The sequence below is a fragment of the Desmodus rotundus genome, chromosome 3 (genome assembly GCF_022682495.2).
Source record: "Desmodus rotundus isolate HL8 chromosome 3, HLdesRot8A.1, whole genome shotgun sequence".
Taxonomy (NCBI): domain Eukaryota; kingdom Metazoa; phylum Chordata; class Mammalia; order Chiroptera; family Phyllostomidae; genus Desmodus; species Desmodus rotundus.
Genome location: NC_071389.1, coordinates 193811960 through 193837934, shown reverse-complemented (window position 1 = coordinate 193837934; position 25975 = coordinate 193811960). Strand labels below are relative to the sequence as shown.

Below are 25975 nucleotides of genomic sequence, written 5' to 3'. Positions count from 1 at the left end.
CAGTGGTTAACCAGATCACATCGGTTTCAAGTGTAAAATTCTGTGACACATCATCTGTACCTTTCATTGTGTGCCTACCCCCCAGAGTCACGTCTTCTTCCGTCACCGAGCATCTGACCCCTCCCCCTCCTCCTGTCGCCCTATAGTAAGTCTTGCTGCCTGGAGGGCGTCCCTGTCACCTTCCTCTTCTTCAGGACTGTGTTGGCTATTCTGGGTCCTTAACTCTTCTGTCTAAATTTTAGAATAAGTTTATGAAACTCTAAACAAACCAACAAAACCAGAAAAATATATATTGAAAAATTCTTTTCTAATTGCATTAAACCCATGGGTATCAGTGGGTCCATGGGGAAAACTGACATCTTTATATATTAGCTTTCTACCCATGAACATGGGTTCTCTTTCTATTTATTTTGGTTTTCTTTAATATTTCCGTTGAATTTCATAATTTTATACATGCCGGTCTCATACACCTTTAGTTCGATTTAGGTCCAGGTACCTTGAAGATTTTACTGATGTTGTAACATGTCTTTTCAAATTGCTTATTGCTGGAGTATAGAAAGGCAATCAACTTCTAGCATTATTATAATGTTACGTAGTTAAACTTTATTAACTAGCTAAACTCTATTATCACGTCTAATAATTGGTCTGTACTGGGTTATCTCTGTAGATAATTGTATCAGATGTGAATAATGACAGATATACTTTTGCCTTCCAATCCTTACGCTTTAATCTCTTTCTCTTGCCCTCTTGCCCTGGCTAGCACTTCCAGTGTCGGAGAGATGGGGGACAACGGGCATTCTTGCCTTCTTCCTGCTCTTTAAAGGAACTGCTCTTCGAGTTCTGATATCTTCTCATTCAGGACGACGTTTGCTGTAGGTTTTCTTGAAGACGGTCTTCATCAGTGTGAGGAAGTCTCTTCGTCCCCGGGAGACTGAGTTGTGTGTGATTGCATGTGCGATTTCATTATCACTGGATTTCTAATTGTTTCAATTTTCTCTCCCCATCTGTTGGGGTGGCCGTATCGTTCTTCTCCTTTAATGCCGTACATAGTGGTGAATGTTTGTAGATGTTCAAATGCTAAACCTCCTTTGAATGCCAGGTTTAAACTCAGTGTAGGCATTTGCGTTTCTTCCCTGCCCCCTGCCCCTTTGCTGGATTTAATTTGCTAAAATGTTTATCTATATTCATCTGTGTGATTGGCTTATACATTTTACTACATGTACTGTGTTTGGGCATCAAGATTATTCTGTGTGCGTAGGAGAGCTGGGAAGTATTTTGCCTTTTCTATTCTGGAAAGTTTTTTCATCATATTAATGTGCTCTGTCCCTTGAGTGTTTGATAGAATTTGGCACTAAACCTTTAGATGCTGGATGAAGCCCAATACTTCTGCTTCAATTTACTTAACTGTTAAAGGAAAATTCAGATTCTAGTTCTCTTGGTGTGTTTTTACCAAGTTATACTATTCTGAGAATTTGTTTTGTCTAAAACTTAAAATTTGAGCTGTACGGCTTTTGATAGAGTTCTCTTAATTTCTTTTAAATCTCTGTTTTACCTGTAATTGCGCCTCTTTTCATTCCTAGTACTGTTTTTTCCCTTCTTTTTTATCGTCATCAGTCTTGCCAGAGTCTTTCCAAAGAACCGATGTTTAGCTTTCTTCACCTGCTTCTGTTGCATTTGTTGTGGACATGGGCTCTGCGCTTACCCTTTACTGTCACTTCTTAGTGTCCTTGACACAATTGTATTGTTTTCTCCCTTAAACTTTTCCCCTGGGAGCTCACCCTGTTAATTTCCAGCTATTTTTCATGTCTGGTTATATTTTACAGTGAAAAGTGGTTTTCTAATCCTCACCAATGTAGAAACGTAAAATCATACACCTCAGGAACCGAGAGCTCAAAGCAGCGATCATGATTGAATCTGCAGACCACTTATGGTAGAGTGACGTGGGCCGTATCAAAACTTGTGGGATATGGCAAAGTCACATTTAAAAAAATTAGAGCCATTGGGGGCGCATTGGGCCACCGAGCCAGCAGGCAGAGAAATGAGTCCCCGTACTGACGAGGGGCGACAGGGCAGGGGGTGAAGTCAGTTGTCGCTACACGGGAGTGGCAGTGTCTGGAGCTACGTGATTCATCTGGGTGCCTCTTACCCACTGGTGTTTCCTCCCCCACTAGTCCCAGCTGATGGAACACTAAGGCAACCCAGCGAAGACCAGACTTCTAGGAGCTCGGGCCCCGTAAGAAGGAACGCTTGGGCCATCCCACCAAATAAAGGCCCCAGTTTGACCCACACACAGGCAGAGAGTGAGGGAGCGTGCTGTGGGCAGCGACAGGGAGAAGCTTGAACTACCAATTTAAGACCCGTCACCAGCTGGGGATGCAGGCACTGCAGCAGCCGTGGGTCCTTATCTAAACCAGCGCCCCTCCCACCACCTTATATAAAACAGCTCACACTGAGGTTTCCCGTGAGAGTTTGGGTTGGTATTGACCTGCAATGCCGCTGTAGCCGATGAGTCTTTCCGTGGTGGCTGCCCGGAGGGCGTGGCACTTTCACTTGGATGAAGGACAAGAGTAGGTGGTGAGGGACAAAATGGGTAGATTGTGCCAGCTGTCTTCACTTGGCCATTCCTACCTAGCCTACCTTCTACTCCGCCCAGCTCTGCGCCCTAGGAAGCCGACCTGGGCGAATTATAACAGCCTAGTCCTCTGGCTTCCACTTAGGTCTGGCAATGGGGAAACCTTCCTCCAGAGATCAGAGGGAGGAAGGAGGAAGAGGATGGGATATGCATTTCTCTGGTTCTCTCCTTGCAGTTACTTTGGGCCAACTAGGTTCACTAGGCAAAGGCCACTGGCCCTCTCCAGGTGGGCTTCTCTACACAACTCTGCATTCTGGTCTGGTAAATACTTCTTTGCTTTATTCCTATGGATCCAGGAAGGCAACAGGTCCATAGTCCTGTCTCTGGAATATTGAACTATACTTCGTTGTTTTCCTACACACTGCCTCTTTCCTTATAAGTAACTCCTTTATTAAACCGTCCTTGAATTACCCTAATTTGAGGATGCTATGGTTTTCCTATTGGATGTTTGATCACGGGTCAGGAGCAGGGTTTTCAAATGTAGAAGCAGCATTGCAATCAATTCTTTTTTTAATGAGTTCGTCCAGGGATGTACGCCCTTGATGTAGATTTCTACCTAAGAAGTCTATTTCTAATTAGGTAATGTGCCATTACCTTCTACTCACTATGAATTGCGAACTGTTAACTGATCACAAATAGTCACCATATTACCGGTGAGAGTGTTTTCATCTGTGTTCATGTCGTCACTGTTACCCTGATTACCAGGCAGCTGCTACCTGCATTTCACGCTCCAGCGAGTTCCCGGTCACGCAAGGAAGGAGTGATGGATGAATCACAGAGTTCAGCATTTTTCTGCCAACGGCTCCTCTAACTTATGCACACTTTTGGCTGATAGATGTTTTCTGCAAGAATGAGGTTTTATATCATCATCTTTTCATTTGTCACAGAAAGGTCTTCAAATTTCGTATGGGCAGGTTCATTTTTCAAACATTCTCGTAGACAGAGTCTGTGCCAACCCTTTGGGAAGGTTGATTTATCAGCATCATTCCTAACATTGGCAACTGTATAAATGGCGTTCTTAACCCTGAACTCTCTCGGGAAGTCATGGAATTGTAGCAAGTACACAGTCTGAAATAAGCGTTTATCCTCGCTCTCCAATTCTTTGTTCAGGCTGCGATACACATATCCCACTGGGAAGAAATAAAAGCTGAAACACTGCTTTTCAGGAGTTCAGGAAGGAGGTGTACATAGCAATTTTCGGGGAATGATGATAACATCTTACAGCTGGTGTTTTCCCAGTCCGGAGTGGCCGCAATGGTTTGCCCCAGAGATACAAAGTGGCTGCTAATCGGGCAGAGAGCCTTTCTCTGGTTACTCCTGCCGTCTCATTTGCATAACAATGGGCAGTAAATTGCAAGCGCTCTTCGAAGATGGCCAACGTCGCCCATTCCAGGCACTCGAGCGTGTCCTGCGTGTGCCCGCAGCACCTGGCGTGGAGAACAGTGAACAGAGCGGAGCCACTCTGCAGAGCAGGTGCATTCCCACGGTCGACTGATTACGTCAAAGCTTTCATCAGAAGATAGAGCAATCCCGCTGCTGCGATTTCCAGCAGCCTCACGATCAGTAAAATCATTCTCAGCTCCGGTGTTCACATTTTCTTACTTCGGTTAAACATGAAGCCTAAAACCTTTCCCTAAAAGCCACAGAATGTAAAAGAACCACAGTGGCAAGCGTGGCTGGTAAGCGTAACTACTCAGTTTAGGGTCAAGAATTGCCACTAAATGAGTTTCGGTGCCAAGTTTCCACAAAAATAGACTGTGAGTCTCATCGGCTGCCCCCAAGCTGTCTTCCGCTTAGTAGCTGCCAGAAATCCATTTTCTGCGCCTTTCCTCTCAGTGCGCCCGTGTCTTCACCTTCTGTGTCCCTCATGTGTGGGGCCCTTACACGGGCGTGGTTATTTCCATCCCATCTGACAATCTTTTCGTTGGTGCTTTGAGTCCACATATGTTTACACTATCAAAATTATTGATATATTGGTACTTTGATATATCTGTACCAACTAGCCTTTGAATCCTCTTTTTTCCTCTCTTGCCTCTTTTTAACAGATTTCTCCTTTTATTATCAATTTTGATCTAAATATTAAGAAATACATATGTTCTGTTTCTATTCTTTTTGAATTACTTTCATTGAAATTTTACCATGCACATTTTTTTTGGCAAAGCCTGATAGTTAACAACTTTTTTTTAAAACTCTGCTTATGAATAGCCTAAACACCTTAGAATATTTTAATTCTGCCTTGCCCAATGCCATTATTATTATTATTTTCATCATCATCCAGTATTTTAGTTCTGCCTTTTTTTTAACCTGACAAGTTAGACACTGTTATTACTTTGTGCTGAGAATGTTCGTTTGGATTTACATGCATGTGAATCAGAGAGGCAGGGTCGCTGGGAAAGATACAGCAAGAGGTCTGCTTTGAGAGTTCAATCTTCCTCCATCGTGGGAGCTGGTCAAACCATTTGCATGACGCTATTGCATCTGTGTGAGGTCTGCCAGCCAGACAGGCAAAAATAGCAGATGCGTGTGGAGTGAGAGAAGCAAAGCCAAACTGTAACCTGCAGGCGTGACCTGGAACCACAAAGACAGACGGTAACCGGGTCAGTCTCTCACCCCTTCTGAGACTCCAGTGAGGGTGACCTGCAGAAGAAACTGGTGCCCTTGTCATGAAGCTAAACACGCACCCGGCCCAGGAGGAGGGGAATCCACGGGAGCTGCGGCCTGACTTTAAGGCGGTTACTGAGAAGTCTGTTCATCGGTCTAAGTGTTACTCTTTTGCGGTGCTCCGGAGACCTTTCCTTTGGACTCTTGTGTTCTGAAGTTTCAGAATGTGAACTAGCAGACAAGCAACGATGTGCACAAGTTGAAACAATCTCTTACCTGAACTAAAAAGAAATTGGCTGCTGCCTCCCATTTGCCTTCTAATCTGTTACAAAATGTCTCTGATCACCGGCGCTAATCCAGATCCACACGGGAAAGGTAATTCTCGGAAATCTACTCCCAGCCAGGCTAAATCAACAGAATGCAAATCCACCAACACAAATCCACAATACAAAGAAATTACCATTGTCTTTGCTTATCATTTGTTCTTGTGTCTATTTATTCTTCAAGGATGACTCACATTCCTTCTTCCTGAAGAAAAAGCTTTAAAGATGCTTTTAGTTCAGGTATCTTGGTGGCAAGTTCTCAGTTTTTATCTGTACTTGTCTTCGTTTCATCCTCACTAATGGAAGATGATTTTACTGAGTATGTCATTCTTTTTTTAAAAGACTCTATTTTTAGAGAGAGAGGAAGTGACAGAGAAAGAGAGGGAGAGGAACATCATGTAGCTGCCTCTCATGCGCCCCCTACTGGGCACCTGGCCCGAAACCCAGGCATGTGCCCTGACTGGGAATTGAACCAGTGACCCTTTGGTACACAGGCTGACACTCAATCCACTGAGCCACACCAGCAAGGTGTGAGTTTACAATCCTCAATTGAAAGTTATTTTGGTGCGAAAATTTGCAGCTATGATTTACATTGACTTTGGTTTCCATAGATGCTGTTGATCAGTCTGCTCCCATTCTAATTGTTTTTATTTTGTAATGATCTCAACTTCTTCTGACTGTTTTTAAGATCTTCTCTTTGGCTTTGGTTGTAGTTTCAAAATGTAGCCAGTGGTGCACCAGTTTTTATTTGTCCTCTTGCCCAGGCTTGCTTCTCATATCCATAGATTTCAGTTTTTCATTACTTTTGAAATATTACATCCACTGTCTACTTAAATATTGCTTCTTCTTCATTCTCTATTTTCTCTTTCTGAGACTCTGATTTTAAAAGAACTCTCATTATTACGTTGTTCATATCTCAATTTCATTTTCATATTCTCTAACTACTTGTCTGAATTATATTGTGGATAATTTCTTTGGTTTTATCTTTCAATTCACCAGTTTTTTTTTCTTCACCTGTGTGCAATATACTATCCGACTCATCCACTGAATTTTCTGTTTCAACAGATTTATACACACACACACACCTATACACAGGTATAAGTATAAGTATATATATACACACTTGTATGTTTTTATATATTCTATCTTTCTTTTGTAAATTTGCCTGGTCATTCTCGTTAGCTTGCTCATTGTGATGATTTTGTTCTTTATTTCTTTAAACATTTTAGCCATGCAGTTCAATGGTCCATAGTCCCTGGGACTCTAAAGCAATTGTCTATTGTTACTGCTTATTCTCACTCACAGAAATCTGTTGATTTTGACAATAAGCTTTTTGCTTCATCTTAATCTGAGTGATTCCCATCACCCTGAACTGGGAGCACTTTACTCCGAGGGGTGGGGGACTTTTTCCTTCTTCTGCTTCTATCATTGTCCCAGGATCACCTCATCCCTTACCCCCAAGGCCTTGACTTTGCACAAGAGCCCCCGGTCCAGACTCCCCACCTCATGGCCTCCCCAGGGCGCAGTATTCTAACAGCGGCATCGCCTCTGCATTCCAGAACGATTCCAAAGTGGGGCCAAACGGATTCTGGCCCCAGCTCAGATCACGGGTGGGAGGGGGAGAGTGGGAGGTCGTGAAGAACCCCACTACGTCTTTTGAGGCTCTTTGCAGGGCGTGTCCTATGTAGGGTCTAGTTGATTTGCAGCAGTTGGAGCTCTTCGTGAATCTGGTCAGGCAGCACGTTAGAAGCCAAACAATCGGATTTGTGTGAACAGACGTTGCGAGGTCCATTTAATTTTTTTAAATGGGGTTTTTGCAGGTGTCCCCTCACTGCCCCAGGAACACCATCTGCTCAGGGCACTGTGTTGTAGACCTTGTAGTCGTCCTTCTGGGTGATGTGGAGCTTCCAGGGGAAGAGGTGCTTCTGGGAGGGAAGAGCTTGGGCCCGCCTCACCATGAACCTCACGTCCTCGTCTGAGAGCAGCCGAACCAGGTCCCCGTCGGCGTCCCGGTAATTCAGGGCGATGTCCTCCTTCTGGAACTCCCGCCTGCGTGGGAAAGATCGGGCTGGATGAAGGGCCCAGAAGCCTTAGGCCTAAGCATGGGGGCAGAGAGTGGGGCAGAGAGTGGGGCAGAGGGAGTTTCGGGGACTGGGCCTCCATGTCAGAAGAAGTCAGAGCTTGATACGGGCCTTATCACCTGACTGGTCCAACCTCCCACCGCACAGACGGGAAAACTGAGACCCACGGGCGGAAGGAAACCCCACATTAAATTAGTGACACAGCCCGAAATGTCTTGTGTGTGAGTGTGGCGAACACTTAGGAACTGTCGTGGGGAAGAGGAGTGGGTTTGGCCAGGCGCAGAGCAGGGCAGAATAAAGCCCACGAGACCCCTGTGTGGGGCTGCGTGGGACGGGATGCCCTGATGTGGGGTACAGGCAGGTGGGCACTCTTACTACCTGGGGGTACAGGCAGATGGGCGGTCTGAGCTTTCTATGGGTAATTTGACAGAACGAGTGGAAAACATAATTGACTTGCAAACACCTTGGTCCCAAACTTCCACTTCTAGAAACTCACCCTAAGGACATAATCGGGCAAGTCGCCAAACGTGTGATACCATGTTAGTTACGGCAGAAAGTGGAGGATAACTGAAAAGGCCAATGACAGGGGATGGTCACATTAATTACAGTGCATCCACAGAATGATACTGTGTAGCCACTTAGAGTGATATTTATGCGGGGGTGGGGTGGGTGAGCCCTAAAGAAGTCTGAGTGTACATCCGATAGTGACAGGAGTAAAACTATGGGGTGATTTCGCTCGTCTATACCTTCCTGTGATTTCCGACATTTATGAAAACAATGAACAGGCATTACTTTCAGAGTCGGGAAGGGAACAACGCTCTCCCCCTTCTGTGCAAGAACCGTCCAACCTGGATCCTGGGAGTCGGCAGTTCCCTGGTGGTGGAGGACCCGGATTCAGGGTTTTTACCTAAAGGGACCTTCGCTCCGGCTGCACACCTATGCTCACAAACTGTGGGGCCTCACCCAAGCACCTTGACCTCTCTGCAGCGCCCCCTCATCTGTAACTCGGGGCACTGATATGCAGGGCTCTGCAGGGCTGGGCTGTGGGTAAAGCAGGAAGGCAAACCAGATGCAGAGAGCACCGTGACGCCTCGTATTTCTCCTTCTGGTGGCTTCTCCCAGGGATGGGGCCACCCCCACCCCCGTCCTCCCACCCCAACCCCTCACCTCATGAGCTGCAGCAGGTCCTTGAAGAGCGGAGTGCTCTGGAGGTCTTCCTCCACGGCGATGTCCCTGCGGGGGCAACGGGAATGGGCGAGGAGGCATTAGGCCAGAGGGGGACATGAGAATGACCCTGGCCAGGCCACGATGGACCTTGGCATCCTGTCGTGGCTTATCCAGAGCACAGTGGGGGCCACTGCAGGCTTTCAGTGTGTGCGGGGGAAGGGCGTTGGGGGCAGCATAATATCTGCTTTGGATGTCAGGGCCCAGAACGTGATACAGAGGTGGGAGTGGGGACGGGCAAGGAAGGTGGACAGGCCCCGCCCACAGGCCACGAACTTGATGGTGCTGATGGTGTCCTCATAGTAATAGCAGCGCAGCCAGTTGGTGGGGTCGTCTTCCTCCGGGAAGTCCTTGAGGATCTTCACGAAGGACAACGGGAAGATGCCTGTGGCCCCCCGGACGGTGCCCTGAGGAGGAAAGAAAGGGCCGCACTGTCAGCGCGAAGAGAGGTAGGACCGCCACGGCCCAGAATGCCCATTCTTTCATCACGGCCGGGAAAGGCAGGTGAGGTTGGGCTCCCTGATGTAGAGGGAGGAGAAGAAGTGACAGAGGCCGCCAAGCTGTACACCCCAAGGGGAGCTCCATTTTAGAATAGATGGAGATCTGAAGGTATTGGAAAGTCTGCTATCATCTTTCATTCACTCACTCATTCACTCACTCATTCATTCAAAGATTTCTTGAGCACCAGCTGGCTCTGGGCCTGCAGAGTAGCTGAAAGCCCTTTGCCTTCTCTCATGGAACTTCCCCTGTCATGGAAAGTGCGATGTGCAGGTACATAGGTGAACTCCGTGCTGGGTGTTAAGGTGGAAAATAGAACAGGGAAGGGAGAAGGGGTTCCCGCTCATGCATTCATTCCCCAGATACCACTGAGCACCCGCTTTAGATGAAACGGCCAGAAACCTCCCTCTGCCGCCCAGGCCTCTCGCCCAATGGCGGCGCTTTGCACGCGCCCTCTTCATCGTCACAGCCCTAGGGAGGGCGTGGCTGACCTCCTGTTTCACAGACACATAAACAGGCTCAAAGTAGTCTCCTTGAGTCACCCAATTCTCCCCTCAACCTGAGGCCAGACGTTGGCCAGCATACTGACACAAAGAACTTTCCAGAGAACAGGAAGGCAACAAACACTTCCTGTTTGCAGAGAATGGCCCGAGATACCCCTCTGGAAGCTGTCAGAGCTGATACAAACCTATCACACAGAGTTCCAGGACGGGGTAAAATCAAAACTGCCGAGTCCGCCAGACCGATGGTTCTTGTCCCTGTCCTGGCCTGGATGCAGGGAACCCCCCCAGGCCCCAGCGTTCCCTTTGGGACCTAACCCATGATCTCCTTCAGAAACCACCACCCAGCCGCCCTGGGAGAAAGGAGTCTTATTTAAGAACAACAGGCCCTAACTTCCCATCTCCATTCCCGAGACACTGTGTGAGCCCTCACACGTGCCCCACTTGCTGGGTGCGGGGACAGAGCAATCACCGTGACAGGCCCTGGCTGCGGAGTCTATTTAACTCTCTCAACGGCCCTGGCGCCGGCCAGACACCACACACCCAGGCCGCGTCTCTGTGGGCCGAGCCCCGAAGAGCTACGCCTCGTCTATCTCTTCCAGGAAGCCTATGAAGAAACCGCGCCGTTGCCTCCATTTACAGAAAAGGAAACCACGGGCTGAGCAAGTTCACCAAGGTCACAGAGCTGGTTAAAAACAGAACAAGGACAGACACCAGACAGGCGGACTCCAGAGCTCAGGCCCTTCATTGTTCCTTTCTTGCTGCTGCTACGGCAGCGATGTTATCATCCCAGGTCACAGAGCCCCACACGCATCCCAGCTGCCGCCCAGGGACACACTGACCACGCACTGAAGGGCTGCGGCTGGCACCTAGTGGGCAGAGACCACGGCTGTCGCTGAGGACCCTGCAGGACGCAGCCCGCCCCACAACAAAGGACGGCCTGGCCCAACCTCAGCCTGCCGCGGCTGAGGAACCTCGTGGTAGACCAGAAATTAAACTTGCCTATAGCAACCGTTTCTTGGGGCAGACAGAATGAAAGGCAAGGGTAAGCTTCAGACTCATCTAACCAACCTCACACCTGTCTGCCCAGTGTCTATATTCCCTCAGGCTCTCCCCACTGCTGCCAGGTCTCCAGAGCTATCACCCCCAGACTGCGGCTCCTCCCTGGGGTCCTCCTTGCCCTTCCTCATTCTCTGATTCCCTCATCAGACTTGAAGAGATCTCACCTCCACTCTTACCTCACCCTCACCTCCACCCTCAGTTCCACTCTCACCTCTACCCTCACCTCCAAACTCACCTTCAGTCTCACCTCCCTCCTCAATCCCACCCTCACCTCCAAACTCACCTCCAGCCAGTCTTTGTTGACCCGACTGAGAAGGAAGACCACATCTCCAGCTTTCAAATTCAGCTCCAGTTTGCTGTTCCCAGTGAAGTCAAACAGGGCCTGGAGAGAAGAGTGTGGTACGGCAGGAGAAAGGAACATCTTATAAGGAACAAAGGACTTATTCCCTACTAAAGTGCTTAATTTGCTGTCCCATTTAACAGGTGAGGAAACTGAGGCTCAGGAAGAATGAGTGACTTGTTTGCGGCCATTCTACTGGTTATCAGAGGAGCTGGGTCTCCCTGACTCCAGAGTGGGTGCTCCTCCCACAGCTGCGATGAGGATGGGAGGGAAGGAGCCAACCTCCCTGGACCCAGCACCTTCCCTGGCTGCCCAGGCCTGCCTGGGCTCCGGCATTCCCATAACCCCCAGTTGCTGACCACACCGGTTCTGAAATGCATGTCTTCATGTGCATGTCCTCAGGGAGCCACGGGCTCCTAGAGGACAGGGCTGGTCTGAGTCACCTCCAAGGTGTTCGTCCCCAAGCAAGGCTGGCCCAGAGGGGCCGGGAAAGCTGACTGAATGGGTGGTGGGTGGACACCCATTCTATTCTACCTCTGTATGCTCAACACGTCCCCCCCTCTCAGCTGGGCTGGGGTCCTCAGCGTCCAAGGCTGAGGCTGCATCCCTTCCTCTGGCAGCACCCAGTCCTAGATTCCAGCCAACGCCCAGCAGGAGGGGCTCAGAGGTGAGGGGTCGGGGCAGGCCCACAGGTACCTCTGCTCTCGGGGCTTCCAGGCGGTCTAAGGCGGCAGTTTGTGGGGACTCGCTCTTGCTGTGGAGAGAAAAGAGGGGCTGTCAGCCCCCCTGGCTCTCTCAGGCCCAGCTCTCTGCTTCTGAGCCAGAGGCCAGGGAGGCAGGAGGGAGAGGATGTAAAAAATGCAAGTACAATTGCTCCTGTGGGCATCACACTCCGCCCTGCAACCCATCTTGGTTCTCACAGCCCCTGGAGGGGAGATTGTACCCCCTTTGTGGACCAGGAAGCAGAAGCTGAGAGAGGAGGGGGTGGGGACATCCACTTAGTGCCATAACCTGCCAAACGCTTCACACCTATTCTGCCTTCTACTCCCTACACTGAGCCGCTGAAGCTGTGTGACTATTCCAACTCTGCAGCTGAGCACACAGGCTTGCAGAGGGGACATGCCCTGCTCCAGGGCCCAGGGCCGCCATGCAGCCTGGATGAATTCCTGTGTGGGTGCCCAGCAGAGATGGCTGGGTCCCCAGAGGTGCTGGCTGGAGGGAGGAGGCAGGAGCAGGTGGGGAGGTTGGGGCCCAGGAGCACTACCCCCAGACTACTGGCAGCAGCACGCTCGCCTTGGGACCCCCAGCCCCATCTCAGTGGCTTGGAGCTTCAGTGATTATTTCCTGTGGGACAGGAATGATCTCTACTCCTTCCCTTCCTCCTGGGAAAAGAGGGAGCTGGAACACCTGCTTAGGAGGAAGGGGCCCTGGCTCTGGCCCGTGGGGCTGCAGGGACCCGGCACTCACACTTTCCGGGTGCGCGGGCGGAGTCGGCGGAGAGCCTGGGGCACCTGCTCCGAGTCATAGGGAGACTGATAGAAGAAGATCCGGACATCTTCGTCCATCAGCACCCAGATGGGCAGGCTGAGGAGGCCCTGCGTTCGGGTGAGAGGACAGGACGGGGCGGGTGGTCAGCAGAAAGGTCTGGACATCCTGCCCCAGCTGCTCCATCCTGTGACCCCACACTGAGCCCCTCTTCTCTGCCTGGTAACAAAAACAAGGTATGTTTGAATAATTTCAGTAGGCTACGGTAACATCTCGCAAGCTTTGCTCCTGGGTTCAAGGTCAGGAGGGGCCAACTGACTTGAGAAGAGCTTGTTTGGAAAAGACCAAAAGGCCTCCAGATGTGGCACGAAAGGACGTGCCAGGTGACGTGACGTGGTGGTGACTGCCCGGCACTGCCCTGGGTGACACCCTGTGACCTCCCTCCATCCCCTGGTGACCTACGAGTCAGGGTCACAAAGGTGAAGGGACCTGCCTGAGGCCACACAGCACACAGCGTAGTAAGTGACAAAGCTGGAGTACCCAGGGCTACCTGCCACCAAGGCCCATCCCTTAGTTCCATAGGAGACAATAATGGGGGAGAGATCCCCCAAATAACCTAAATGAACAACAGTTGGTAATATTCTGGCCTAAAAACCTTATCTCATACCACAATGGGGAAACTGAGGCTTGGCAGGGCTAGGACATGGTGGGGTCAGGACCCTCATTTGATCCCAGGCTGGGTATCCCACCACAATGCAAAGACCATGGGATGCGAGGACCCAGAACCTGGCAGGGTCCCACGATGCACACCGTGCAGGTCCCCCCCACCTCAGCCACACACCACATGGGCCCCCAGGAGCCTTGTGGTAATAGCTCTGGGTGCTGAAGCCCTACAGGCACCCAGCACCCAGACCTCCTCTGAAAATCCCATGGAGGTAGCAAGGTGGGAGGAGCTGGAAACTGCATCCCGGTGGGACTGGGAACTTGGAGTCTGGGAAAGACACAGCTGTCATAGGGGAGGGCTGAGCGGCAGCCCACAGCTGGGTCCCAGAGCCCAGGCGTGGGGCCAGGCGGCTGCCGCAGGCTCAGGCTCCAGCTCTGCCGCTCACCGGCTGGGTGAGCCTGGGCCTCCACATGCCCATTCGTAAAATGGGGATGGTAACAGCATCTCCCTCGGGGGCTTGTGTACGGAATAAATACATGAGTGCATGACACTTAGAACGGCACTGGGCATCTAGCAAAGGACCAAGTGAGATATGACCATCATAGCTGTTGTTTGTATTACAACACAACACCGTGGGTAAGAGCACAGCCCTAGTGTCTCAGGGATGTGAGTTCAATCCCATCCCGCCTACCTAACTGCTCTGTGACACTGAGTGAGTGACTCTGCCTCTCTGTGCCTCCTGCCCTCATTTCAAAAGAGGAATAAAAGTATCTAACGCACGCATTATTGCAGGAAGTATCAATGAATAAGCCCATTCATTTACCTGCCAAGCGCACACCCAGAGCCTCCCTGTTGCTAGTCAGAGGGCCCCACGGAGTTCCAGGGCATTGTCATTATCACGTGGCCCATATTCTCCATCAGGGAAGAGGTGAGAGCAGGGGGTGTGGGCTTTTCTAATAGCTGTCCAGCAGTGGGACGAGCAGCCTAGGTAGGGGGGAGTGGTAGTGAGCTCCCTGTCTCTGCAGGTGTGCAAGCACAGGATAGGGTTACCGTAGCAGATCCCTGCACTGGTTGACGTCTGGGCTTGAGGAATTCAGCTGGACACAGATAGGCCCAGATGGGACCCTCCCCGCTGCTGGCTGCTGAGGCCAGGCATGGGACGGAAAGCCCCAGCTCTGCAGCCTCTTCTCTCTCCCCACAGACCACACACTCCTCTTCCAGCTCTTTCAGAGGAGGGTGGGACTTCCAGCCACCCTGTGGGAGCAGCTGTCACAGTGCCCCCTTGAGAGGAGATGCCTCCAGTGCAGCCACCAGGGAGGACAGGCATGCCATCTGCGCCCTCCTCCCACGTCCTCTGCCCCCTCCTACGTTGCACGCCACTAGGTTCACGGTTTCCCAAGTGCTTTCCTGTCCTTTTCTCCACGGACCCCAATGCCACTCCTGTGACACCGGAGAACTGGATGCACGGCCTTATTTCCTAAGAGGGGAAACCAAGGCCCGGAGAGGACGGGCAACTTGCCCCAAATCACCGACACAGTCGACATCAGAACAAAGACTAAAGAGACTCCTAGCTCAGGGCTCTTCAGTCGTGAGAACGGGGAGGCAGGAGAGCCCTCCTGTCTGTGAGCATGCCTCCGGGCTGTGAGGAGGGCTTCCTTCTCCAGTTCCTTTTCTATTTAAAGATTGTATTTATTTTTAGACAGGAGAAGGGAGGGAGAGAGGGAGAGAAACATCAGTGTGTGGTTGTCCCTCGTGTGCACCCTACCGGGACCTGGCCCACAACCCAGTCACATGCCCTAGACTGGGAATCGAACCCACGACCCTTTGGTTAGGCACTCAGTCCACTGAGCCACACCAGCCAGGGCCTTTTCCAGTTTCTTGAGGTTGCCAGCAAGCCATGGCTTGTATGCCTCTAATGACAGGGTACTCACTACCACACAAGGAACATTGTCCCTTTCTGGCCTAGCTCTGTTTGATAAAAGGGCTTTTCTGACCAGCCTGGCTTCTGCCTTTAAGATGCTCCTTCCTCAGTCTCCCCCACCTCCTAAGGATGCAGACAATTTATAAGTTGGGGAACATAGAAGGGCACCAAGCCAAGAGCCATGAATGCAACTACCATCCAGCCTGCGCCCTGACAAGGGGGCCTTTCTGCAGTTTGCACAAAGGCTCTGTGTGACAGAGCTGGGGCCCTGGTCCATCATGCCCCTGCTATATAGGCCAAGTCTCTCTGTGATGTCTTGGCCCACCTGGCCGTTCCTCTGGGCCTGCACTGGGTCCCATTCACCGCTGTGTTGGAACACTCGGCACAGAGGTTGCATTTGTTGATTCAAAGTGTGGTTCCCTGTACCTTCCCCATTGCTCCTGTGCCCTTCTCTCCCCCCTACCCCCCCCCCCCCCCGGAATGCTGAGAACACATCCTGCTTCTCCCCCTGACCAGGCCTTTCAGGATTGAAGGCCCATCGGAGTGGGAGAACCAGCCCCAGGTCCCAAAGCTATGCTCGGAGGTGGTCCCAGCACCCTGCGTCCTCCCAGGCACCCCGGTGGCATAGCCCCACAGTTACCTTCATGTAAGCATTGAGGGCAGGTATCCGCATCTCAGCGATCTCCTGTTTCACACCCACGTAGACTTTGGCTGAGGAGAAGCAAAGGGTGTCCTCGCCGCTGGCCCGGGCTCTTCCCCTCTCCTCTCCACGGCGCTGAAGCGGCCACTCCACACCATCCCACCACCCAGCCTGCGTTCCCTGAGTCGCAGCACTGCCCGCTGATGTTTTTCTTGTTTCAGTTGTTCCTGTGCTGCCTGACTGCACACCCCCCCCCCCCCCCCCCCCGCACACACAGGATTCTTAGCTCCAAGAGGGCAAGATCCCTGCTTTGCTCACAGCTGGGTCCCCATCACTGTGGCTGCACATTCAAGTCACCCAGGGAGCCTCCAAACCCTCATTGTGTTGGACTCACCCCAGAGCAATTGGATCAGAATGGCTGGGGTGGGCCTTGGGCAGTAGGGTATTTGAAATATCACATGACTCCAATATGCCGCCAAAATTCAGAACCACGGGTCTTGAATATTGCCCCAATCAACAAATATTTGTTGAGTGAATGAATGAATCATTCTTTAAAAGCAAGATGGAATGTTTGCAGGAGGGGTGAGGGAAACAGTGTGAGGGGCAGCCGACCAGAGACAAATGTCCTCTCCAGGAGCCTCAGGTGGGGCCCTGGTGGGACTGCCTACCTAGAGACTCCCCCACCCCCACGGGAGCCAGGGATCTATAAGGAGGCACAGGAGCCGCTGGTGAGACAGAAAGGGGACTGGCAGACGCTGGTGCCACAGAAGCTTGGAAAGAGCTCCCTGGAAGAGGAGGCAAGACAACGAAGACGAGCTGTGTCCACCGCAGTCAGTGTTAACAGGTTGCGGGCCACCGTCCTGCGGGGAACGCAGTGGAGCAGGAAGAGTGGAAGCCCAGGCGGTAGGTCGGTGGGTCAGGGAGCAGATGGGAGATTAGGAGGGGAGAGAGCGAGCGGAGATTTATCATGAAAGGAAAGAAAGGAGATCTCTGAGGGCTTGGGGAGGCTGGTTGCAAGAATGTTTACCAGCGGCCCATGTTTATTCAGAGATGGAAGCAGGCTGAGCCTGTGTAGAAACGTGGTAGAGTCGAGGCAAAAAGGAGAAAGTGCACGTACAGGGAGTGTGCAGGACAAGCTGTCAGGGGGAACCCCCAAAGGCAGGAGGGTGAGATGAGAGCAGGAGAGACACCCTCCTTCCTCTGCAGCCCAGAGAGGGGGGAGCGGCAGGTGCAAGCAAATCCAGCTCCCAAGGAGGACAAGAGAAGCCAGAAGCCGCTGGCAATCAGCATTAGCTCCTCCTGGAGCTGGGTGAGGAGGAACCATGGCATTTGCCGAGACAGAGAAAGTAAGAGCTAGTAGGTGTGGGGTTTGAGCTTGCAGAAGGGAAGGGCAGGAAGGGTTCCGTGTCCGGGCGACAGATGCTTGCATGCGGCTGCAGGGCCTGGTGGGACCGTGGGACCACGGGGGTGGGGGTTTCTCCCGCAGGGCTCAAGTGGGCCGGACTGAGAGGTGGGAGGTTCAGGCCTGTCCGAGGTGCGGGTTAGGCTCGAGTTGGGGAGGAAGGCCAGGGGGCAACGGGTGACGGGACTGTCCAGAAGCACAGGTGTGACATGCACAGGCTCTCAGCAGATCGGGGAATGGGGGGACCCATGAGGCCACTGGGGGCCAGGACTGCAGAGGCAGAGGGCAGTTCTCATGGAGTGGCCCGAGGGAGGGCTAGAAGGTGTCTGTGTGTTTAACTAGGGAGACACAGAAGGCCTGACTCAGGGGGAGGGGCCAGTGCTCACATGCCCCACGCCACGGCCATGGTCACTGGTGGATAGTGGACACAATAAAGGCCAGCAGGGCATAGGAAGCCACGGGCTACGAGGCAGGAGAGCAAGAAGGCAGCCCGTGACTGCTGGGAGAGGGGCATGGACTCAGTGGGTGCTTTTCACGTGGGCTGGAGCAGACCAGCCCAAACGCGTCAGTAGAGCTGGCAGGAGAGCCGAGGGACAGCTCTGTCCTGGGCCGGGGTGGGGAGGTGGGGGGGCCCAGCTCTGCCTGCAGCAGGACTGGGACCTGCCTACCTGGGAGGGTGGGCAGGCTGCAGGTCAGGGGGCTGCTCTTGCTGTCTGGCCCATACCGCTCCTCCAGCTTGCTCTGCAAGGCGTAGAACTGGCGGTAGCGGCGGTAGATGAGGTACTTGGAGCCCCCCTTTGTCTTCACCTCGATGACAAAAACCTAGGACAGAGGCCAGGGGTAGGACCTCGGAGACCAGGGGCAAAAGGGCGGGAGGTTCTGAGGGTCTAGAGTTGAACAGGGTTTCTCAGCCTCGGCAGGACAGGCCTTGCTGGGGGCAGTCCTGGGCACGCAGCGCGGGAGGCAGCCTCCCAGGCCTCCGTCCCCCGCCCCCCCCCCCCCAGTGCCCATGGCACACCTGCCCCAAGTGGTAACAATCAAAAACTCCAGAATGTACACGCTGCCACTGTCCCCTGGAGGGCAGACTCGCCCTGCTGAGAACTGCTGGGGGAAGTTAAGAGATGGGAGAGTTGAAGGTTCAGGGGTCAGAGGGGGGAGGTCCAGGGGGCTCTCTTACGAAGTGGCTGGTGAAGCCCCTCTTCTCCTCGATGTCGGCAATGTTGGCTGAGATGGCGACATCATCAGGAAGCTGCTGAAAGTCGCTGAGGGAGGCGGGAGGCAAAGACACCTGGTTATCACCCCGATCTGTTCGGGGGGCCCGCTGGGTGTGGAGCAGTGGGCGAAGTGAGCCCAGGGTGTGCCTGACACTCCTCATTCAGCACTGCTTCCCGGGGCCAGGCCAGCACACACAGATCAGACCTCAGAGCGGAGGCATCTGGAGACCGGGCCACAGAGCAACAGCCAGTGATAGTCTAATGTCACCTGCGACCGCATGACCCAGCCAGGGCCAGCGCTGCGAGCCCCTCCTCTGCCTCAGACCCTGTTCTTGGTCCCAGGTCACCAGGGTGAACAAGGTCAACACGTGCCCCACCGAGAGAACGGCTAATTATGCCCAGGTTGGGGAAATGTCACAGAGAAGGTAACGTTTGAGCCAGGACTAGAAAGACCGGGAATCCTCCAGGTAGGACATGCGGGGACGGACTTCCGGGCAGAGGGAACAGCATATGCTAAGGTTCCAAGGCCTGAAGAGCGGTCAGATGAGATTGGAGACTGAGCAGGCAGATGAGTCGGAGGAAGGTCTCTGGTGCTGAGCTAAGGAAGTTCTACAGGAAACAGGGAACCACGTGAGGCTTTGGAAGAGAGTGAAAACGCAACAGGACCCCAGCTTTAGGAGGCCACCGCAGGCGGCTGTGCGGAGAAGAACAAGAGGGCAGAGGCTTGAAGGGGCAGAGCCCCACTGGGAGGCTCTGAGATGCTCCAGCTGAGAGACGATGTGACGGAGAGCAGGCAGGGACAGGAGGAAAGGGCAGGGACAGGGGACACCGCTCTTAGCAAACGCTGTTTCATTTGCTGTGTCGAGTTTCTTCCTGCTAATCAGGCTCCAATTTTGTTGACGACAGCAAGAGGCCTGGCTCCAAGGTGACTGGGCTGAGCCGAACATAAAGATTCCGTTCCTGTCTCCCAGCCTCTCTTGCAGCTAAGAGCAGCCACGTGACCAGTTTGGCCAATGAGACCTAAGAAGGAATCTGCGCAGGGGGCCTCTCAGAGAGTGTTTTTTTTTTTTCTTTCAAAAATTTATTTAGTATCAAGCAAGAGGAAACTGCTTAATGCTACAGAACATTTCAAGACTTGAGTTTCAAAAGAATACCACATTATTTGCATTTGTAATTGGCTTCCCTTTTCATGTAGGTTGGCAAGAGAAAAAAAAAAGCCAACATGTAGCTGAAAGGTAAAATAACCAAATTCTATGGAAACTTTTAAAATGAAAGGTAAGGCTTATATTAAAGGATGAATGAACATATTTAGTAAACGTATTTTTTTCTTTGACACTAGTTAATCAAAGTTATTTTTTTCCCTTTTGATAGCCTATTTTTTTCATATAGAGACTGGAAATAACAAAATTTTACCTCTTTTTTTTTTCTGTCCAGGTTGATGTTTCCACGAGTAGTTTTAAGTTCCATCCATTCAGATTTTATGCATTTTGATTTATTTTAAAAGGGATTGTTCATAGAAAAAAAAATGCTTTGAACAGTATAGGAGTACAAGGCTGGTGGAAACTGGCCATTTCGCAACATCAGACAGGACACTCACTACCGGCCACATGGCTCATCTCTGTAGATGCCCCTCGCTGCCCTGGCTGATGGTGCCTGGTGTCTTGCATTAGTCCACTCCTCTGTCCTTAGGAGTCCATGTCCACAGTCATAGTAACCAGCACCCCTCCACGCTGGGGCACTGTAGCTGTTAGCATTAGCAATCATAACTCTGGCCATTATTGGCATTGGTGTATCCAACCTCAGAGCCATAAGCTCCATAGGTCTCCTGTGTTGGGGGTGGCACGGGAGGTCTGTACCCAGTTGGGGAAAACACCTCTTGCTCTGGGCCTGGGAAGTCCTCTTCCCCGATGTGCTGGCCCTAGTGGAGAATAGGAAGCTGGTGACTCTCGTGGTGCACCAGCTCCAACTGGCCAGCGGTGACCTCTCCCCATCCCCGGGTTGTCATTTGGGCTGGCACACCTCTTGCACGCAAGGTGGATTTGAGCAGCTGGCACGCCTGCATTTTCTGAGCCACCATTCACGTGTGTGAATCCCTGGAGCTGTGCCTGCCTGATCTCACCACCAGCGCCACGCTTGTCCCATCTGGCATCTGCTTCCGAGGGCAGGGGGCAGACTTCAGTGAGGGCGCGGAGCTGTCCCTGCGGTGGGGGTCCTTTGCTTCCTCATTTTTCCTCAGCTCTTCTTCCTTTGTCTCGTCTCTCACGGAACCTTTTCCAAGGCTGGAGGTTTTCATTAACCACATCAATGTACTTTTCTCATCCTTTCCTTCTCCTTTTTGAAACTTTTCTATTTCTTGGCTCACCAACCATCAGTGTGTACATAGGAGAGAGTCCGGCAGGAAGTTCTCCTCCATGCCCATTGGCCGCTCAGGCCCAAGGATACGGACTCAAGGCAGACAGACAGCAAAGGACCCTGGAACCTCCCACCACACCCATGCCCCAGCGGCGCAGACCCAGGTCAGACAGTGTGGCCTAGCTAAGCTGGGAAGCCAGCCTGGTAGCAGCAGCAAGGGGCAGAAACCTGCTGCGCAGCTCCAGTCTTGCCGAGGTGACCACCTTCCTAGTGCCCCATGCTGGCAACCACTCCTCCCAGAAGCATCCCCGCGCTCCCGCAGGGCCACACAGGGCCTCGGGCCACCCCACGCTCTCTGAGCTGTGCAAGGGAGAGGGTTTGCTTTCCTGATCCAGAGAGATGGATAAAGCCAGCATGGTCTCCTCCCTTCTACCTTCTGCCTGCCTTGAAAGCAGGTGTGACATCTGGACCTGCAGCAGCCACATTGCATCCATGAGGTAAGAACATAAGGAAGACCAAAGGAATCTCTGCGATGCCGGTCCTGAAGTCACTGAGCTGCAGAACCAGCTGTGAACCCTGGACTTCTTGTTATTTGAAAAATTAAACCCCTGCTTTTTTACGCTAATATCAGTTCCTCTGTTCCCTGCAGCCTTATGCATCTCCAGTGGACACACTGCCAGTTTGCCAGACATTCCTGAGGATGGGTGGTTAGAGAGTAGAGTTGATGGATTCAGTTTCTGGCAGGCCAGTTTGGGAGGCCTCTTGGGCATGCAGGTCGAAGTCCAGCAAGAGCTGGTGTGTGGCTCTGGAGCTGGTTGGGGGCTTCTCAGAGGTAGCGGGAGAGGTAAGAACCACCTGCCTGTGACCATGGTTAAGACCCCCAGAAAAGAGCAGTGAGCAGAGGGAGGGGCTGAGAGAAACAGGTGGAGGAAGAGCACTCAGACAGCCAAGGAAATGGAAGCAGCCGCCGAGTCCAGCCACTTGTGGACACATAAGGAAACTGGAAGCAATTATGACTCTACCATTGCAGCAACTGGGAGACAGGGTGGGAGCTGGGGGGCAGGGGCTGCCACGGCTGAAGGCTCCGAGCTGATCGGGACTTCAGGAGATACTGGCTTCCCAGTCTGCACAGCCAGTCCCAGCCCCTGCTGCTTCCCCGTGTGACCTGGGCTGCTTGGGATCTCGGGCTACTGCAGCACGCAGGAGGCTGCCATCAGGAGGTGACTCAGGGTGGCAGAGGGCAGGCAGAGGAAATCCCCGTCACACCCAGAATGAGTTGGTTGGGAGCCACTGGCAACCGACCTCACCACTCACTTTCCACACATGCCCTTATGGTAACACCCTTGGGAAAGGCTTCCTCCTCCCCTGAGGCTGTGCATTTCATGGGTATTTCATCTGTAATATGACTGGGGTGGGGCAGGAAAGAACCAGAGGGGTAAGAGGCATTGAGCAGGGAATCGGGCAGGTTGGGTAATACTAACCACTATTTCCTGAGTCACTATTTCCTGAGTGCTCACTGAGGCCCAGAGAGGTTAATACACTTGCCCGAGTAGGTCGAGAGGCTGGGCTGGCCCTGGTTTGAAGCATGAACTTAGATAAATCCCAGCCCTTCCCAGCCTCGGGTTCCCCATCTCAAGTAATAATAACAGCAAACCCTCGTAAGCACCTGCTATAGCTTAGACACTGTTCTGAGCACGTTGGGATGTGGCCTCTGCCTGCCTGAGTCTCCCGGCCAAGTGGGGAAGCCACTAAACAAACAGTGACATCGCTTCAATGGGCATAGATGCCATACAGGAAAAGTGCACAGTGTTTGAACCACAGCAGGAGATGGCCATTAGTCTAGCCCCTCAGAGAATCAGTGTGCAGTGGGCAAGAGAGCTTGGCAAGCAGACACATCTGGGATGGGGGGTTACATCCATCACAGAGAAGAGCAGGAGTGCTGTGCAAGGATGAGGGCCAGGCTTGTTTGGACTGAGAGTGGTCAAGGAGGACTTCCCAGAGGAAGCAGCACCGGGTCAGTGGGAAAAAATTGGAGCTGCCACAAAGATGGCAGGCAAGGGAAACATGGAGTGCCAAAGGCCCTAGCCCTACAAAAGGGGGCAAGTTCAAGGATCTGCAGTGGGGAAGGGGTCGTCTGAGTGCACCTGAGCACAGAGCTAGAGGGAGAAAGCAACGAGAGAGGAACCAGTGACACCAGTGGGGCCCACTCACTCGCCAAGGACCCTTGTGCCTTGCCCTGGGGAGGTGGGGGTGAAGGGCATCACGAGAGGGCATCAGGGGGCCTGTGTGCACCAGAGCAGGAGAGCACAGGTGGGAGAGGGAGACTCCAATCCCCAGCTCTGCGGTTGCCAGCAGGGCCCTCGGGAAGACTCTTCTCTGCGCTCTGGCTCTGCCCCCCTCTGTAAAATGGGGACCACAGATGCATGTACATCCCAGGAGGGTCAGGGGGTTCCATTGCAAGAAGCACAGCCCGAGAACCCCATGAGAGCAGGAACCCTGCCCACTCTGCATCCCCAGAGCCCAGAACTACACCAGGTGCATAGTAGGTGCTCAGCGAGGGCCACTGCCTGTGTCTGTGTTTTAGCAAGTCCCCTGGTGGGAAGTGTGGGAATGGTCTGGTTGCCTGCTGGGCAGGGCAGGGATGCAGCAACCCCCACCAGCTGTGCCCCTAGAATAACCATTCCCCTGGAGACTTCGCCAGGACCCCTCAGAGCTGAAGCCAACTCAGGGCCCCCGCGGGCCAGGACACTCGGGGCTCACACACACTCATGCAAAGTCTACTCGGGTGTCTGGGCAGGTGAGGCTGAAGGTTGGAAAGACCCTTAGGTGGCAGCTGGTTCAGGTTTTGCGGTTCCTACACACAGTAGGTGCTCAAACCCTGTTTGTTGGAACTAAACTCACTACCCCTGAGTAGTCCTTTCCATCCTCAGGCCACTCGGGTCTTAGAAAGTCCAGCTGTGGGACTCTGTCACATGCCCACTGGGTCCTCTGCTTTGGCCTCGAACAGAACGCACGTAGGGCCCGCTTTCAAATAAGGCCTCTGAGGGACAGGGAGGCCAGTGACCCCAGGACCTGGCTCGGGGCCCCATGAAGGGCCAGAGGAGGTGGCCATCCTCCTCTAAGGGGCAAGGGCAAGTGAAAAGGACCAGGGAGTGGGAGGGAAGGAGGGAGGAACACACAGTCACCCTGCCAGCTCTTGGAGTCCTCTCTCCAACCCCGAAAAACAGGAAGTGCCACAAGCCTCCCGCGGCAGCTGTTTCCTGCAGGTTGGAGTTTGCGTGTCAGACCCAGCTGCCAATGAGAACTTGTGGGGAAGAGGGGCTGGAATCTGGGGATGACCTCGCCCAGCACCCCAGCACCAGCCTCTGCTGCTCACCGAGGCCATTCAGGATCTGTCCTGTAAGCTTGGGCTTCTCCCGCCCCTTCCTGCACACACACACAGCCTTCCTTCTGCCATTCAAGCTTCGGAAATCCCACCCCAGGCCCCATTTCCAGCCAGTTCCACCACGGGCCCTTCGCTGCCTGCTTCGGTCCAGGCCAGCCTGACCATCTCCAGCGACCCCGAGTCCCCTCCACAGTTAGCACACTCTTTTTTTGACGACACCTGCTGTTCCAATGCTGGAAGGCAGGCGCCAAGCCCGGAGTCCTCCGGCCCCCGAAGGCCGGAGCACAGGCCTGGCTACCAAGGAAACATTCAGAAACGCTGCCGGAGATGATCCTACGCCCCAGCGAGGCCACGTTCCGAGCATAGGCCTCGCCACTCACTCCCTGTGGCCCGGGGAGGTGCTCTCTTGTCCCTGGGCCCCCATTTTCTCATCTGTACAATGACAGGATTGGATGAGAAGGACCTATGGACATTTCCCACTCAAATATCCACTCGATTATTCATTCATCAGCATCTACTGAGCACGTAGTCTGCACCAGCATCCCTCTACATCCTAGGGATACAACAGTGATTGAAAGAGACAAGTATTGTACCCTCATCAAACTTTGTTCTGAAGGCGGAGCCAGTGATAAAGAATACAAATGAATGAATCTAGAAGATTATGACAGTAATATAAGGACAATACAGAAAAAAGAAACAGGGCAAGGGGTCAGAGAACAGTGAAGGGGCAGTCAGGGAAGGCTTCTTGGAGGAGGTGACATTTGAGCCAAGCTGTAGACAAAGAGGGAAAACAAGCAAAATTCTGTATTCCGTTTGAACAAAAGATGGAAAGCCATTACTGACCACAGTGTGGAGCAGTGAGTCTGGCCTGGGAGACAGATCATCTGAGATCCCATCTAGACTCTGCCACCCACTCCTGTGTGACCCTGGGACAGTCACTGCCCATCTCTGAGCCTCAAACCTTCATCTGTGCCTGAAGGAGGTGAACCACAATTTAATTTCCTTAAAATGGTTCCAAGAATCTGCATTTCTGAGTATTTGGGTTCTGACTCAACTCCAGCCTCTCCACTTTTGCTATTAATAAGGGGCTATAGGAGGGCCGGCCTCTGTCCCCTGAGGCCTGCTGGGAACAGTAGGGACGCCTGGGGAGGGCAGCACCCTGCACTCACCTCTCAGCCCGCAGCTGCTGGGCCACGGCCATGGCCCTCAGCAGTCCAGGAGAGTGGGTGACAGAGGGCCTCAGCCAGCCAGGCCAGTCTGGGCTCACCTCTCACTTCCCTCCAGCCACCCTGCGTCTGGGCTGTGGTCTCAGGGGTCCACAGGAACCGCCTTTGGGGAGGTCCCGCCCCAGCTTGTCTCAGCTCTAGAAGAGGCCCCTCCTCCTGGCTCTCTGGGTCTAGCCAGTGGCCCACACTTCCTCTTCCCCATCTCCCAGCTGTGCTGCAATCGGGGAAATGCACCCACTCAGAGGCCAGAGTTGCAGGAGCCCGCTGACCTGGGGACTTTGAGGACTTCCTCGATGCCCATTCTTGGTGCCAGGCCTCAGGTGGGCATCAGAGACAGGCCCTCAGTGCTGGCTCAGCCACCAAGGGGGCTTGTGACCCCCTGGGGAGTCACTCCTCACTGTCTGGCTCATGAAACCCAACCCATG

General features: G+C 52.8%; 1 protein-coding gene and 1 pseudogene across 1 annotated transcript; both read right to left on the bottom strand.

Moving 5' to 3' along the window:
• On the bottom strand, positions 1-25664 carry NCF4 (neutrophil cytosolic factor 4). The gene is made up of 10 exons (XM_024579456.3): positions 25494-25664; positions 18551-18635; positions 18042-18195; positions 15972-16042; positions 12729-12856; positions 11958-12015; positions 11205-11303; positions 9138-9268; positions 8805-8870; positions 1-7605 (listed from the first exon to the last, which is right to left on the bottom strand). Exons 1-10 carry the CDS (start codon positions 25523-25525, stop codon positions 7410-7412), a joined length of 1020 nt encoding a protein of 339 aa, XP_024435224.2. The 5' UTR covers positions 25526-25664; the 3' UTR covers positions 1-7409.
• On the bottom strand, positions 20184-20938 carry LOC112321945 (KH domain-containing, RNA-binding, signal transduction-associated protein 3 pseudogene; annotated as a pseudogene).
• Positions 25665-25975: the final 311 nt, after the last annotated feature.

What these genes read in the sequence shown, in the direction of transcription:
- NCF4 (XM_024579456.3), bottom strand. Translation starts at nt 25,525, where the DNA reads ATGGCCGTGGCCCAGCAGCTGCGGGCTGAGAG. An exon ending in CAGCAGCTGCGGGCTGAGAG is followed by an intron (nt 18,636 to 25,493) that starts GTGAGTGCAGGG and finishes CGCCTCCCTCAG; the next exon opens with CGACTTTCAGCAGCTTCCTG. An exon ending in TGGAAGCCCCGAGAGCAGAG is followed by an intron (nt 11,304 to 11,957) that starts GTACCTGTGGGC and finishes TCTTCTCTCCAG; the next exon opens with GCCCTGTTTGACTTCACTGG.